The sequence below is a fragment of the Mastigoproctus giganteus genome, chromosome 9 (genome assembly GCF_048544385.1).
Source record: "Mastigoproctus giganteus isolate SK-2022 chromosome 9, ASM4854438v1, whole genome shotgun sequence".
NCBI lineage: Eukaryota > Metazoa > Arthropoda > Arachnida > Uropygi > Thelyphonidae > Mastigoproctus > Mastigoproctus giganteus.
Genome location: NC_143583.1, coordinates 225,063,123 through 225,078,188, shown reverse-complemented (window position 1 = coordinate 225,078,188; position 15,066 = coordinate 225,063,123). Strand labels below are relative to the sequence as shown.

Here is a 15,066-nt window from a genome sequence, read left to right as displayed (position 1 = left end):
CCAGTTCCTAAAAAGGGTGACAAATCCCTCACATCCAATTAGCGTCCCATTGCAATTACTTCTACTCTTTCTAAAGTAATGGAGAAAGCAATTAACCGCCAGTATGGATTCCATCAGTGTCGATCCACTGGTGATATTCTGTCTTATGTTACCCATTTATGGACTAATTCAATGGAAAGGTTCGGTGACACACAAGTAGTTGCTCTTGATATCTCAAAGGCTTTCGATCGTGTTTGGCATAAAGGTCTTCTACACAAGCTTCCATGTTATGGTTTGCCAACTGTTTTTAGTAATTGGTTATCCAGTTTTCTCTCTGATCGCTCACTGAGGGTGATGGTAGATGGCTCTGTGCCTTCTAACTTCTCCACTAATGCCGGTGTCCCCCAAGGTTCAGTTCTTTCTCCCACTTTTTTCCTCTTGTATATTAATGACATTCTTCCATTGACTGGAAATCCTATCCATAGTTTTGCCGATGATAGCACATTGCATTCCATTTTCCATTTTGAGAAATCTTGTCCTGCTCAATCAGCTTCAACTTCTCGACAATCTGCTACCAATTCCTTAAATGCCGATCTTCGGGTAATTCTCCAGTGGGGCAAAGACAACTTAGTTGATTTCAACCCTTCTAAAACCCAGTCTTGTCTTATATCTCGCAAAAAGGATTCTTCTGCTCCTATGCTTATCTTTAGTGACACTCCGATTTCTAGGCAAAATGATATATCTCTTTTGAGGATTACCCTGACTTCTAATCTCTCTTGGCACAAGCACATTACAAATATTGCTTCCTCTGCATCTAAAAAACTTGGATTTCTCTTTCGCTATCGGCGTTACTTTTCTTTCAAACAGCTGCTCACTCTGCATAAATCGCAAATCCGCCCTGCCATGGAATATTGTTCCCACATCTAGGGTGGTGCCCCCAAAACCTCTCTCAGGCTTCTTGATTCCATTCAGAAGAGGGCAGTTAGGTTAATTAATGATTCATCTCTAACAGAGTCTCTGCACTCGCTTTCTCATAGACGCACTGTTTCTGCTGCATGCCTCTTCTACAGATACTTCCATGGGCACTGTTCTTCTGAATTGGCTTCTATAATTTCCGCTCTCTCTCTCTCTCTCTCTCTCTCTCTCTTTCAAAACAGTCCGAACACGTGCCGCCACCAGCCAACATCCATTTACTGTCCAACTTCAAACTCAGAGAACCAACTTTTCATCTTCCTCGTTTATTCATTCAACTGCCGTTTTCTGGCACAACTTTCCTTCATACGTATTTCCTGAAAATTACAGTCTACCGAAGTTCAAGTCTAATGTCAACAAATATCTTCTTTCATCTTCTCAATCTCCAACCCAAGCACGGTACTAAGTACTATAGGTTCTAATAACTCTCGTGTTTTGGGTTTACTTAAAAAAAAAAAAAAAAAAATGATCAAAAGAATAAGCTGGGCTGACTGGACTCTGAAGCACAAGGCCTTCTGTCTAATCTGCAAAGTGGTATTTGTACCGATTGTCTGCTATGGGGCCTCCATATGGTGCACTAGATCCGAACCAGCGTAAACTCGATTCAATTCAGCGATTTACGATCCTGTCTGTTACCAGGGCAACCTACACAGTCAGCACTCCTGCGCTCCAAGTCATTGCAGGATTCATGCCCCTCAACCTGGAAGTAGTGAAAAGAGGCCTCTACCAGTGCCACAGGAAAGGCATTCCCGCCCAACTACTGGATCTGCATCTGAACCTCACAAATGACCATAGGCAAGAAAAAAAGGCATATCACCAGCCACCTACAGCATGTACGGCAGGAGTTCTGGAATTCAACAAATAAAGGAGAAGTAACTAAAAAGTTCTTCCCTACAGTTGCCCTTACCTATCCCAAGCCTCCTCCCTGGTATTCACCTGGACTGCAGGCAACCTTCCTGCTTACCGGGCACGGCCCATTCCAGCAAAAGTTAACAGTGCTCAGTATCGAGAACAATCTTTATTGCCACTTGTAGATGAGGAGTCCTGGGCCCACGTCATGCACGAGTGACCCTCATATGATTATTACTGCTTATGACTCTTCACCAAGATATTATCCAACCCCTGCCAACAGGAGCACATCCTCATAAATGATGAAACGTCTTATGCAGCCTTTACCTGATTTGCACAGGCAGTTGTTATCACCAAACAGGTTTATCACACCCACGACAGGCCTGACCGGAACGTTCCACCACCACTGCAAACTCCATTAGGGGTAGAATAAATGCTAGCACCCAATTATAACAACCAAGCTATCATGCAAACCCAATCTGGGGTAGGATTATGCTGGCACTCTGATGAGTTTGGGATATTCCTTCAGAGTGCTAGGCCAATGGCGGTCACACGGGGTCACCTGCTGCCATGACTTTAATTCCCCATACCCTGTCCCCACATCGCCTTAAATCACCGGGTGCGTCCTTCACCCTCTTGATCTATCTTTGTTTAATAACTTTTAGTTGCATAATATGAAACGGGGAGACAAAGACGAATAGATTAACAGTAGCCACTGGCAGAGGTGAAAGAGATTCTTGCACTGCTTCTATTGGAATGAGCAGAAGCCTGAAAAACAAAATGCAGGATATTTCAGAGACTGCCGGGAGTCATTGCGGTACAAGTAAACACGTGGGTTGTGTTAGGGTAGCTAAGAACAGAAATAGGTGCATGTATACTTGCGTGTACACCAATGCTAGGAGTTTAGTAAATAAATTTGATGAATTTGAGTTATTGCTCAAAACATCAAAGGCAGATATTGTTGGGATATCAGAGACGTGGTGTCACACAGATATAAGGAATGCAGAACTGGAATTTGGGGAGTACAACGTCTACAGAAAGGATAGACTGGATAGGAAGGGAGGAGGGGTTATGCTATTAGTTAAGAAATACATAAAATCCAAGGAAGTGAAGCCAGTGGACATCGCTGGACAGTGCAGTGTCGAGTTAGTCTGGTGTGACATAAGCACTGGGAGATCAAAACTGAGAGTAGGAGTGTGCTATAGGCCTAATGACTCTGATGAGTATAATAAGATACTGTACAGGGAAATAGAGTGGGCCAGTAAATCAGAGAGTCTTATAATGGGAGATTTTAATTTCCCAGATATCGACTGGGATTTGGAGGCTGGTCACTCACACACTAGCAAGACCTTTGTGGATTTATTGGATGATTGTTTTCTACATCAGCATGTTCAGGAGGAAACTAGAGGGAAGAATACTCTTGATTTGATTATCAGCAGCGATTCTTCATGCATTAAGAATCTGCAGATAAATGAACCACTAGGTGGCAGTGATCACAGTGTGCTGAAGTGGGATTTACTCAAAGAGGTAACTACCATTAGGAGTAAAGGGAAGGGTTACTGCTTTCATAAAGGCGACTACGATGGACTGAGACAGTATTTAAATTCTATACAGTGGGACCAACTAATGATGTTACCAACAGCAAATGCAAAATGGGAAGCATTCAAAGAACTTATCTTGGAAGCTACTAGGCTTTACATACTAACTAAGAAATATTGTTCAAGGTTTAGGCCTAAATGGATGTCAGATTAACTGATGAGGCATATGGCAGAGAAGAAACATGCATGGGATACATACAAATTAACACATGACACAGAAGCTTATGATAGATACAAGTTGATCTGTAACCAAGTTACAAAGGAGGTTAGGCAGGCGAAGGCAGATTACGAGAAATCTTTGGCATCCCTTGCCAAAGATTACGAGAAATCTTTGGCAAGGGATGCAAAGAAAAACAGCAAAGAGTTCTTTATTTATGTAAACTCTAGAAGGAAGGGGATGAATCAGATTGGTCCACTTGATATCGATGGGTCAACTGTTGATGATCCTGCTCAGGTAGCTAACAAACTAAATGAATATTTGCATCAACATTCACACATGAGGAGTTATTTAGCGAGGGAAAAGCCAGAGGTGTATTCAACTCTAGCAGTAAGCTAGAGAATCTTGTAATAACTGAGAGTAAAGTGGAGGAGAAATTGTTGAAGATAAACACAAAAAAGGCACCCGGGGTGGATGGGATCTATCCAGTTATATTAAAGGAGGCAGCAAAGGAAGTAAGCAAACCCTTAGCCATAATTATGAGAATTTCCTTGGACTCAGGGGAGGTACCCACAGACTGGAGATGTGCAAATGTCACCCCAATTCACAAAGGAGGATCAAAGGCTGACACAAGTAATTATAGACCTGTGAGTTTAACTTCTGTTCCAGGAAAATTAATGGAGGCACTAGTTAAAGAAGCACTGCAGGATCATTTAGACAAGACTTCAGCTATAGCTTGGACACAGCATGGTTTTGTTAAGGGAAAATCTTGCCTGACCAACTTGATTGGATACTATGATGTGGTCACAAAGGAACTGGATGCAGGGAATAACTTTGATATTATATACTTGGATCTTAGAAAGGCTTTTGATATTGTTGCACATGGAAGACTGCTGCACAAATTGGAGCAGTGTGGCATTGGAGGCAAATTGCTGCTGTGGATAAAGAGGTGGCTGAGGGGAGAAGACAGAGAGTGGTAATCAATGGACACTGCTCGTCGTGGACTAATGTTATTAGTGGAGTCCCTCAGGGCTCAGTGTTGGGTCCATTATTGTTTTCTGTATTCATAAATGATATTGATGAGGGTATATCAAGCTTAATGTCGAAGTTTGCAGACGATACAAAGGTAGGCAGGGTTGTCAAGGACACTACTGACACTATGCTGCTGCAACAGGATCTGGAAAGGATGAGCAGATGGGCTGAGAGGTGGCAAATGAAGTTTAACATTGACAAATGTAAAGTACTACACATGGGAAACAGCAACCCCAGAGCAACGTATCAACTCTGTGGTACTACACTGACAGTGGTAGAGAATGAAAGGGACCTGAGGGTGGTTGTGCAGGCAGATATGAAGTTCTCTGAGCAGTGCAGACGGGCTGCAAGAGTAGCTCATGGTGTATTGTCAATGATATATAGGAATTTTTCTAGCAGGGATAAGGAGGTGATTATTCTCTTGTATAAGGCAATGGTCAGGCCACACCTAGAGTACTGTATACAGGTCTGGAGGCCTCATTTCAAGAAGGATGTAGAGATGCTGGAACGAGTACAGAGAAGGGCAACAAGATTAGTGAATGGAACAAATGGGTGCTCCTACGAAGAAAGGCTTAAGTTTTGCAAATTACAGTGTCTGGAGACTAGGCACCAGCGAGGTGATCTGATAGAGGTGTATAAAGCCTTGAATGGTTTGAGCATGCTCAATGCTGATGGGATTCTTCCTCTCACTCAGAATAATCACCTGAGAGGGCATAAATTCAAATTGAGGAAAGACAGATGTAGGATAGACATGCGGAAATTCGCCTTTAGCCAGCGAGTGGTTGGTTGGTTGGTGGAACAGACTTCCATCCCTTGTCGTGGGAGTTGATAGCCTAAATAAATTTAAGGCTCAGCTGGACCGGTATTTTGAACGAACAGAGGGGTGAAGTGGAAGTGGTTTTTTTTTTTGGCTGATGCTGCATAAGCTTGCTTTCTTGCATCAAATGCCTCTACTAATGCTAATGCTAAATATTAAATAACAGAAAGGGTTAAATTTTGATAAGGTGTCTGAATAATATTAAAATGTACATTATACAATGACAGAATGGAGCAAAAAAAAATGCCTGATTATGGAAGCCTTGGATTAGCGATGCCCTGTTGCATGGTATTCTATAAACTACTTCCAAATATTTACTATTTACCCTTTTTAAATTTACATAAGTGCTCTATCTCTACAAAGATTATTAAGGCAGATTTTTCTTTAGCAGTTATATTTTCTTATTTAAGTTTTATCCCTTGTTTAGACTAAAAGACATTTCTTGGCTATAGCCTTAGCCACTACATTGTGACCCACTCTACTCTTACTCTAATTCCTAGTGTGCTCTGTTCAACAAAAAAAATTTTTTTTTTTTTTTTTTTTTTTTACTTGATCTCTGTCAGGAAGCTCAGGCGACCCCTGGCAGACACCAGCCAGAATATAACAGACTGCCTGGCTCACCTCCCAGTGGTGGTGGTGGCAGGCAAGATACGGTCCCACTAGGTGCCCTGCAGCCAAGCAACCAGACATAGCAGAACAAAATACAATACTTCATAAACCATACATTACACTTTTTTTTTTTTTTCTGGCCTTTGCAGTTGTTCTGCATTCCATCACAGAGTACACATGGTGCAGATGTGGAAAACCACCACATCTGCACCATATTTAGGAAAACCACCCTAAATACTATGCCACTACACACCATTCAATTTCTTGCATTGGTTTAAATGCTTCAGTTACAGCTACAACTGATCCCATTTGAGATATTGAGACTACAGTATCTGCCCTATATATATCTCTGAGGTGATGTATCTGCAAGAGAACAAAGAAACACTTTTCATTCTTGCTTCCAGAGGGTTGCTTAGAATTAAGTAATGTGTCCATGGTGGTTTGCTGGATGCTACAGTTGCTCCTGTGGAAATGCAGGAATGGATTTGCCACATCTACTACAAAGGTATCCTGGAAGAACTTCTGTGGGCAGATAAGACAGTCTCTCACATATTTGATATTCTTCTGGCCAAATCTAACACAAACTTAAGTCAAGTCTTGTCATCAGTGCTAAGTCAGGGCACAATGAAGAGGCAAAGTGCCTTTGCAGAATATTCAAACACCCTCCACAATCTTATAGTCTATTGCTCTTGATATTATAGTACTGTTGTTGCTTACTGAGTCTAGAAACAAATTCATTTTCATGACATGTTTTCTATGTGGTCTGAGTTCATACTTCTTTCATATCAAAGGACTGATCTATTGATAATGGTCTAATTGTAGGGGAATAGCCTAAAAAGACAACTGTCCTACAATTAATCAAAATATAATTTTCAGATTTGGCTGTTCATAAACCATGCTAACTGACAGACTGGCAAATTTTGTGTCAGAACTCCTCCTTCAGACTTGCAGGTTGAATATAAAAACAAGACAAAGAGTTATAATAACACAGAGGTGCAAATGTACTGGAATGGCCAAGCAACTGAATACATGAATTATGAAAATCCTAAGCCCATTGTTAGAGCATGGAGTGAAGAAGTGGGCCAATTATCTAAAATGGAAATGCTTTTGTTGTGACTCCTATGTGTATTAGAGTGTTGGGGGAGGAGGGGAGAACCTCGCACTACAATGACCTCACACATCACACCCTTTTATTCTGTATGGATATGACCTCACATTTCCATTAGATAAATGAAATGAATTTTCTATTTATACTCCAGGATGACCATATAAGGTCAGAGCAGTTTGCAAAATAGAGAGATACAAGGAAAATATTGTATTTAGTAGTCACATGAACTTGAACCATGGTCACTTGAAGCATACGCACTTTGTACCTACACTTGACCATTAGGCTATGGAGGCCACTATTGGATATTAATTTAACCACTGGTTAACAAGATGAAACAATGAAATATATAGCTTAGCAAAAAACCAAAAAAAAAAAAAAACAAAAAAGCATGTGGAACAGAACAGAAGGAATATATAAATGGAGTGAGGAAATTAAAACCATTGGCTGTAGGTGATCAAGTTTTCATTACACATTTTGGAAAGAAGGCTCCTCGAGATAAGTTACACATAAGAGTGAGGAGACTTTATTGGCTCACACAGAAATTTCGAAAAAGTAAACTTTTGTGAAAAAGAAATTTTCTACTCACACAAGGAATATTATACAGTTGGATAATACTCAAAACACTCAGCAAGTGAACAGGAATTTCTAATTTACTTAGGGCTCTTGTAACAACAGCTAGGGGATACGATATGGATAAGGTAACCTACTAGTTGTAATGAAAATCTGTCTGTCTGTCTGTCTCTCTCTCTTGCTCAAAGAGTTATTACATCATCTGAGAGGTAACAGAGTTATTTATCTCATTTGCCCACCAAATATTATTTTTGGTCTTGAGCCTGTCATTTCTAATTAGAGCAGTGACTTCATTATTCATCAAGAAACTGAAACAAGTGCTTTGTCTTCTGTTCTGGAAAATTTAGTTTAAGAGATTAACAAACATTAGATATCATTTCTGAAACAAAAATATTCAAACAACCTATTAGCAATTGTTTTAGTGGGCAGAGATTAAAAAAAAAAAAAATTAAATAACTGTTAAATTAGCAGTTAACTTATTATTGTTGGTTGTTAAAATATTATTTGTTTGATGAACATTTAATAATACTTAACTGTTCTTGTACATATCAGTTAAATTAAATGGAACTGATTATATTTCTTATTGTTCTTCTGTATAATATCTGAACTACTGTTATGTAAGCAAAGGAAATGGCACTGATCTTCTGTCAGAAAAATTCACTATCAAGGACAATTAATTTTTATTTGAAGATGGGAAAATTTGTAGATGATAATAGTCTTTATTAAAAATAAGCTTTGAAACAACTGCAGAGACTGATGAACTTTCCTCCTGTTTGGTAATTTTTGGTTGATTATTTCTTTCCTTTGGCAGTAGAGTGTTAAGCCTTCTTTAAAAATGGAACAACTATCAAGTGTCTGGAACAATCTTGGAAACTGTCACACACATGCCTTTTTTTATGACACAGTCATGTTTTCTTCCTGGAAATGAACCTGATGCTTTTGATTTGATCAACATGTTGAAAATTGTTCAGAACACTTCACTGTTGTTCCTCCTCTTTTTTTTTTTTTTTTTTATATATATCAGCAACAAAGATAAAAGTTTTTCCTTATACACTGCCTTACCATTAATATCTGCCTATGTGCTGAAATCTTTAGCCCTTATGATAGCCTCAAATCTCTGTGGAACATTCTTCATCACCAGTTTTTCATATATGACCTCTGATATTTTCTGTCATTTGGCCTTCAAAATAATGACCAGCTCAGCTCTGTTTTTTTGGGTGATCTCTCCTCCCACACACCTGCCAGTCCAATACATCCTAGAGGTTCTCGACACAGGATTGAGATCAGAGCTCTCGGCTAGTCAGTCCAACTTTTTGCTATTCATGTCCTCAATTCAGTCTATCACAATGCATGTGGTATGGTATGGAGTGCTGTCCTGCTGAAACAGGATGAGCCTTCCCCGACATTCTGCAACAACGTAGGTAATGCATTTTGGCTACAGGCACAATGCATTACCTACGTTATTTAGACCTAAATGCTGAGGTCTAAATACAATACACCTGATGGTCCCAGGCCAAACCATGAAAGATGAGAAGAGGGAAATGCATACGTTGTTTATTTCCTTTTTTATTATTATTATTTATTTTATATACTATTTTACTTCTTTTTTGGCTGGTGCAGCAGCATAAGCCTTAGGCTTCCTTGCACCAAATGGCCATTACTAATTCAAAAAGGTGGGAAAGACAAGGCATGCTGCAATCATTGTAATAAAATGTTGAGCTGCAAAGATTCATCTATGAGCAATCTCCATAATCATCTGAAAGCAATTCGCAAAATAATAATCGACAAGAAAACAGAAACTATCGACAAGTAAGAAACACCTGGACCCTCCTCCTGCCCACAAAACCAAGCCAGTATTTTTAATTTCGTAAAAAGGAGCAGTTTAGAAGAAATTATGCAAAACTTGCTGCAATGGATGGATTGTCCATTAATAGCATTACAATAAGCTCATTTATACGAGAGTCTTTGCAACAATGGGGATGTTCATTACCAAAAAACAACACTTGAGTAATGGATCCAATTCATGTTTTATGACAATGCCAAACGTGAAACTATAAATGAATTGGATTGTATTAAGAAGAATGGGAAAAAATTTTCTATAACTTTAGATGAGTGGACTAGCAAAAGAAATTGCAGATATTTGAATATCAATGTACACCATTTTGAGGAAGATTTTAATTTGGGCTTAGTTCCAATAGCTAGTTCCTGCGATGCTAAGTAAACATTAGAATTAGTTTCTGAGCGGCTACAAATTTTTAACTTGGATCTAGCAACCAACATAGTTGCAGCTACAAATGATGGTGCCGCTGTTATGAAAAAAATTTGGCCAATTATCACCTATAATTAATAAACTATGCTATTCACATGCCATACACTTAGCAGTTACTGATGTGTTATATAAAAATAAAGAAATTGCTGAAACTGATGTATATGTTAAAAGTGAGGAATCGGAAGATGACTAGGGTGAGGATTTTTTAAATTCTCTTGATCTAGATAACGACTATGGATTCGCTATGTTGTCTAACAATTACAAACAATCAATTTCCCAAATTAGAAAAATTTGCAAATTTTTTAGAATATCTCCCATAAGAGATAGCATCCTTCAGAATTATGTAAAACAAGAAAAAGGAAAGAAATTAAGTTTGATTCTTGACTGCCAAACAAGATGGAATAGTTTAGAGGCCATGATTGAAAGATTATAACATGGTTATAACATTAAAGGCCATGATTATAACATTAAAAGAATGTGTTGTTTTAGCTTTGAATGATATTGGTGCTTCTCATATGTGGAATGAAGCTCAATATCCTAAAATCATGGAGCTTCTTAAAGTGTTGGGACCAGTACGTCTAGCAGCTGAGACCTTAGGGCAGCAAGATGCCAATTTATTAACAAGTGAAGGCATATTTGAATTTCTGTTAAATGAACTAAAAAATTTGAAGACTGAAATTAGTTCCAAATTATTAAATGTTTTAGAAGTACGAATTCAAGAAAGAAGACAAGTTGGATTGGTAACCCTTTTGCTATATTTGCAAAATCCACAAACCATTTCAACAAAGAAATCTAGTGTATATCCACTAGTTTTGAAAGTCGATATTACTAAGTTATCTGGAAAAATATTGTCTAGATTATATATTCAAATTCTTGTATGGAAACAGATTCCGATGATGAATATATCAGAGATGGAGAAACTATTAATCAGGGGAATGCTCTAAAAGAAGCCATGGAAAAATCAATTCATAGGTTTCTTGAGGAACCTGAAGAAATAATATCAACTCCGAAGACACTGAAGGCCAAATTTTCAGTATTTGAGGCAACCAATAAAAGAACAAAGAATTTAGATTTATTATTTGATGCCCTGAAAACGATAATACCAAGTTCAGTAGCCAGTGAGAGAATATTTTCTATTTCAGGCAATTCTGTATCTAGAATAAGAACAAGATTAAGTAATTGTTCAGTGGACATTTTATGTTTTTTGTAATCATATTTTCTGAAGAAAAATACTAAATGAAATAAAAATTTATAATTTATATTTTGTATAGATTTTAGTTATTTTATATTTGGTTTTGTATGGATTTCAGTTATTTTATATTTGGTTTTGTATGGAGTATATTTTATTTTGTTATATTTTTGCAGTTCCATAAATATTAAATAAACTGAAAAATTTTAAAATAAGTATAAATATTTTTTTACTGTTTTAATTATATATATATATATATATATATATATATATATATATATATATATATATATATATATATATATTTTTTTTTTTTTTTTGTAAAAATTCAAAAACCGTTTTTTTCAAAAGTCAGTTTTTGTATAAACCCTAGTTGTGTCTGATGTGTGGTTCTTGGGTAGGCCAATGAATATCATCTACACCAGGTGGTGAAGACTCGATAACTGTGAAACAGACAAAGTTTACTTTTGATACACACCAACAATACAATCATTAGGAAATGAGAACTATTAAAGTCTAAAAATTAACCCACTAATATAGTCTTGCCTTTATATTCTGATGTGAAAGGCTTTAAAGATTCTGGAACAGCCTTATAAAAGTTTAATTCTTGTGGAATAAGTGGTTTGCAGATAGTATAGTCATCAAGTTGCAGCATTGATGAATGTCCACCAACCTAAAATATATAAAAGTAATCAAATTAACAAGCACATTTATATATACTAAATTTCACAAATAAAATTTTCATTTAGATAACTTGTTAAAAAGTGTAAAATCATGCAATTTTTATATATATTATACACTATATTGCTTTGGAATTAGAAGGAATATTTTGGAAAACATATATGAAATATAATGAAGAAACGAGAATGGAGAATATTTATTTGAGTTCTGTGCTGAAAACAAGCTTAAGATAAATAATACATTTAACTTAGATTGGAATTACAGATGATGAGTATTTATTAGAAAAACCTTCGGGCATAGAGGCAAGTAAGGCTCCCAGGGTTGATGATATATACCTGGTAATTTTGAAGGAGACTGTCAGGGAGTGTACTGAATTACTGAGGTTATTTATGAGGGCATGTTTGCACTTGAGAGAGATTCCTTTGGATTGAAGAAGTGCCAATGTATTGCAAATAAGTGAAGGTGGTTCTAAAAGTGAAGTTGATAACTACAGACTAGTTAGTCTGCCTTTATGTTATGTTATTATTTGGTTTTTAGGAGCATTAGCATTAGCAACTAAGGCCATATTGCTACGGGGATATGCAGTGGTCATTCCCTGATCTTTCTGCATCCTCCGTATTTGGTGGCTCACGGGCTCGAACCCCGGTTTAATCAAGAAGCATGTGCGATGCACTGCTGCTCCTGCCCATCTGGCTACGGAGACGCCAGTCTGCCTTTAGTAGCAGAGAAAATCTCAGAAGTAATGATTAAGAGTGCAATCCAAGAACAGATAGATAGATATGGCATTATGAATAACACACAAAAACAACATGGTTCTGTTAAGGAAAAATCATGTTGAACTAACTTAGGAGGCTATTTAGACTTAGTTACTCATGAGCTGGATGTAGGGAACGATTTCAACATAGTTTATTTGGATTTTAGCAAGGCATTCGAGTCAGTCCATAACGAGAGGTGACTGTATACGCTTGAACAGGTTGGAATTACTCATAAAATCCTAAAGTGGATTGCTGGGAAGCACACGGCAGAAGGTTGCAATTAATGGATATTCTTCACTTTGGTGTAACATCATGAGTGCGGTTCCTCAAAGATGGGTTCTTGGACAATTGTTGTTTCTCAATTTCATAAATGACATCTGTGAAGGGATAGACGGGTTGGTGTCAAAATTTGGGGATGAAGTAAAGATTGAAAGAGTTGTTTACGATCAGTCCAAGAAGCACTCCTTCTGGATGACTAGAACAGATTTCAAAGATGGTCAGAGAAATGGCAGCTATGTTTTAATGCTGCTAAATGCAAGGTCTTACACTTGGGGAATAGCCCCCACCCAAATAAATATTACACTTGGTGGGGTTGAATTAAAAACAGTGGAGGAGGAAAGGGATCTAGGAGATACAATATAGACATAAGTTTTCTGAACAGTGTAAACAAGCAGCCAGAAAAGCCCCATCTATTATTTACTGAATGCTATCCAGTAGAGATAGCATTAGCAGAGGCATGTGGCAAGAAAGAAAGCTTATTTAGAATTAGCCAAAAAAAAAAAAAAAAAAAAACACACTTCCCTTTTTCACCCATACACCCACTCCAAAAGTTTGTCTAGTTCAGCATTGAATTTGTTTAAGCTGTCAACTTCCACAATGGCAAATGGAAGTTTGTTCCAGCAATCAACCACCTGCTGCCTAAGGCAAACTTCCGCATGTGTATTCTACAACTGTCTTTTCTCATTTTGAATTTATTCCCCCTCAGGTGCGGAATCTGGGTTAGAGGAAGAATTCCATTAGCATTGAGCTTGCTCAAACAATTCAAGGCCTTATACACCTCAATCAGATCACCTTGTAGGGACCTAGACTACAAAGGCTGCAATTTGCAGGACTTAAGCCTATCTTAGTAACAGCAACCATTTGTTCCACTCACTAATCTCGGTGCCCTTCTCTGTACTCATTCTAGTAGCTCAACATCTTTTCTAAAATGAGACCTTCAGACCTCAAGGTGTGGCCTGACATTGCCTTATACAAGGGGATAATCACCTCCTTATCCCTAATAGAAAAGTTCCTATGTATTATTGACAAGATCCCATGAGTGGTATGTTACTCTGGGGTTACTGCTACCCAGTTTTCTCCCCAGGAACTATCGAATGGGTGCACCACCTGGTGAATTTAACTGACCGTCTGGCTAAAATTTAAGCGATTCTCACGGTACGGTATGGTAAAAGATAAAGTGCAGCCATTATCAACCCACTGCAGGATGGAAGCCTCCTCAACAATTCATGCTAAGGGAAATGGACCATAATCTGCCACGCTGGTCCAGTGCGGGTTGGCAGATCAACCGTATTCAGCAGTCAGGAGCTTGAACCCCAGTCTACTCAAAGAGCATATGCTACTGCACTCCCGCTCCTGACCACTCGGCTACGGAGCAGGTAGCCCATGCTTCCTACAAGAAGAAGCCTTCACAAGACTCATACCAAATTTTCGAAAGCAAGGATGGATTTCAAGAAGAGTAAACAATCAGCAATTGATAATTTCATGAATGGCCAGCTATCAAGGGGAAAATGTGTGTGGTCCACAAGTAATACTTGCACCCCCCTCTGTCTTTAGATATCCAGAAATGGTGTGAGCATGTGCTGCGTTTTAAGCGAGATCACATTGTGTGTCCGAAGCATATCCTTGGAACAAAGTGTTTAATGTTTCTTCACCTACTAGTAATACAGAAATTTCTGAAGAACAGCTAATAAAAATAATAAATGCACAGGTGCCTTCAAGCTGGTTGTTGTACAGAGTTGTGGCAGTTCTGAAGAAGCTGCATGCAAAAACACCAGCTGACTTCAGGCCAATATCAATTGCCTCTCCCTTCCTGAAATGCCTTGAGAAGTGCATCTATAATGATGTAGCACTTGGAATCTTTGCGAATAGGCCCGAACATACCCATTATGCCATGCCTAAAGATTTACTGTAACCTGAATACAGTCCTTATCGCAGAAAATACTTCATGCCTGGAATGACAACGAAGATCTTCACACCATTTTTCTGGACATGAAATCTGCTTTTGACTCAGTCCAAATTATGTCTCTTCTTGCCTTACTTGAAAGATTCTATAAGATATCTGGAAATATGCTTGAGATCCTCAATAATCTGCTATCTAGGAGAATGCTTTACTCATAGGAAATGGCATTACAGTCTGAAAAGCGTTGAGGTAGAGATCCCACAAGGTGGTTCTCTCTCAGCCTTGCTATTTGCAGCAATATT

General features: G+C 38.2%; 1 protein-coding gene across 3 annotated transcripts in view; it reads right to left on the bottom strand.

Annotated features, from left to right (window-relative positions):
* The window catches only part of LOC150081140 (inositol hexakisphosphate kinase 3-like), a 173,945-nt gene that overhangs the window by 114,280 nt on the left and 44,599 nt on the right, over window positions 1-15,066 (bottom strand). For all 3 annotated transcript variants that reach the window (XM_090381358.1, XM_090381357.1, XM_090381360.1), the window contains exon 3: window positions 11,696-11,822. In XM_090381358.1, coding sequence (XP_090237484.1) covers window positions 11,696-11,822 — 127 coding nt within the window. The remainder of the gene's footprint in view (window positions 1-11,695; window positions 11,823-15,066) is intronic.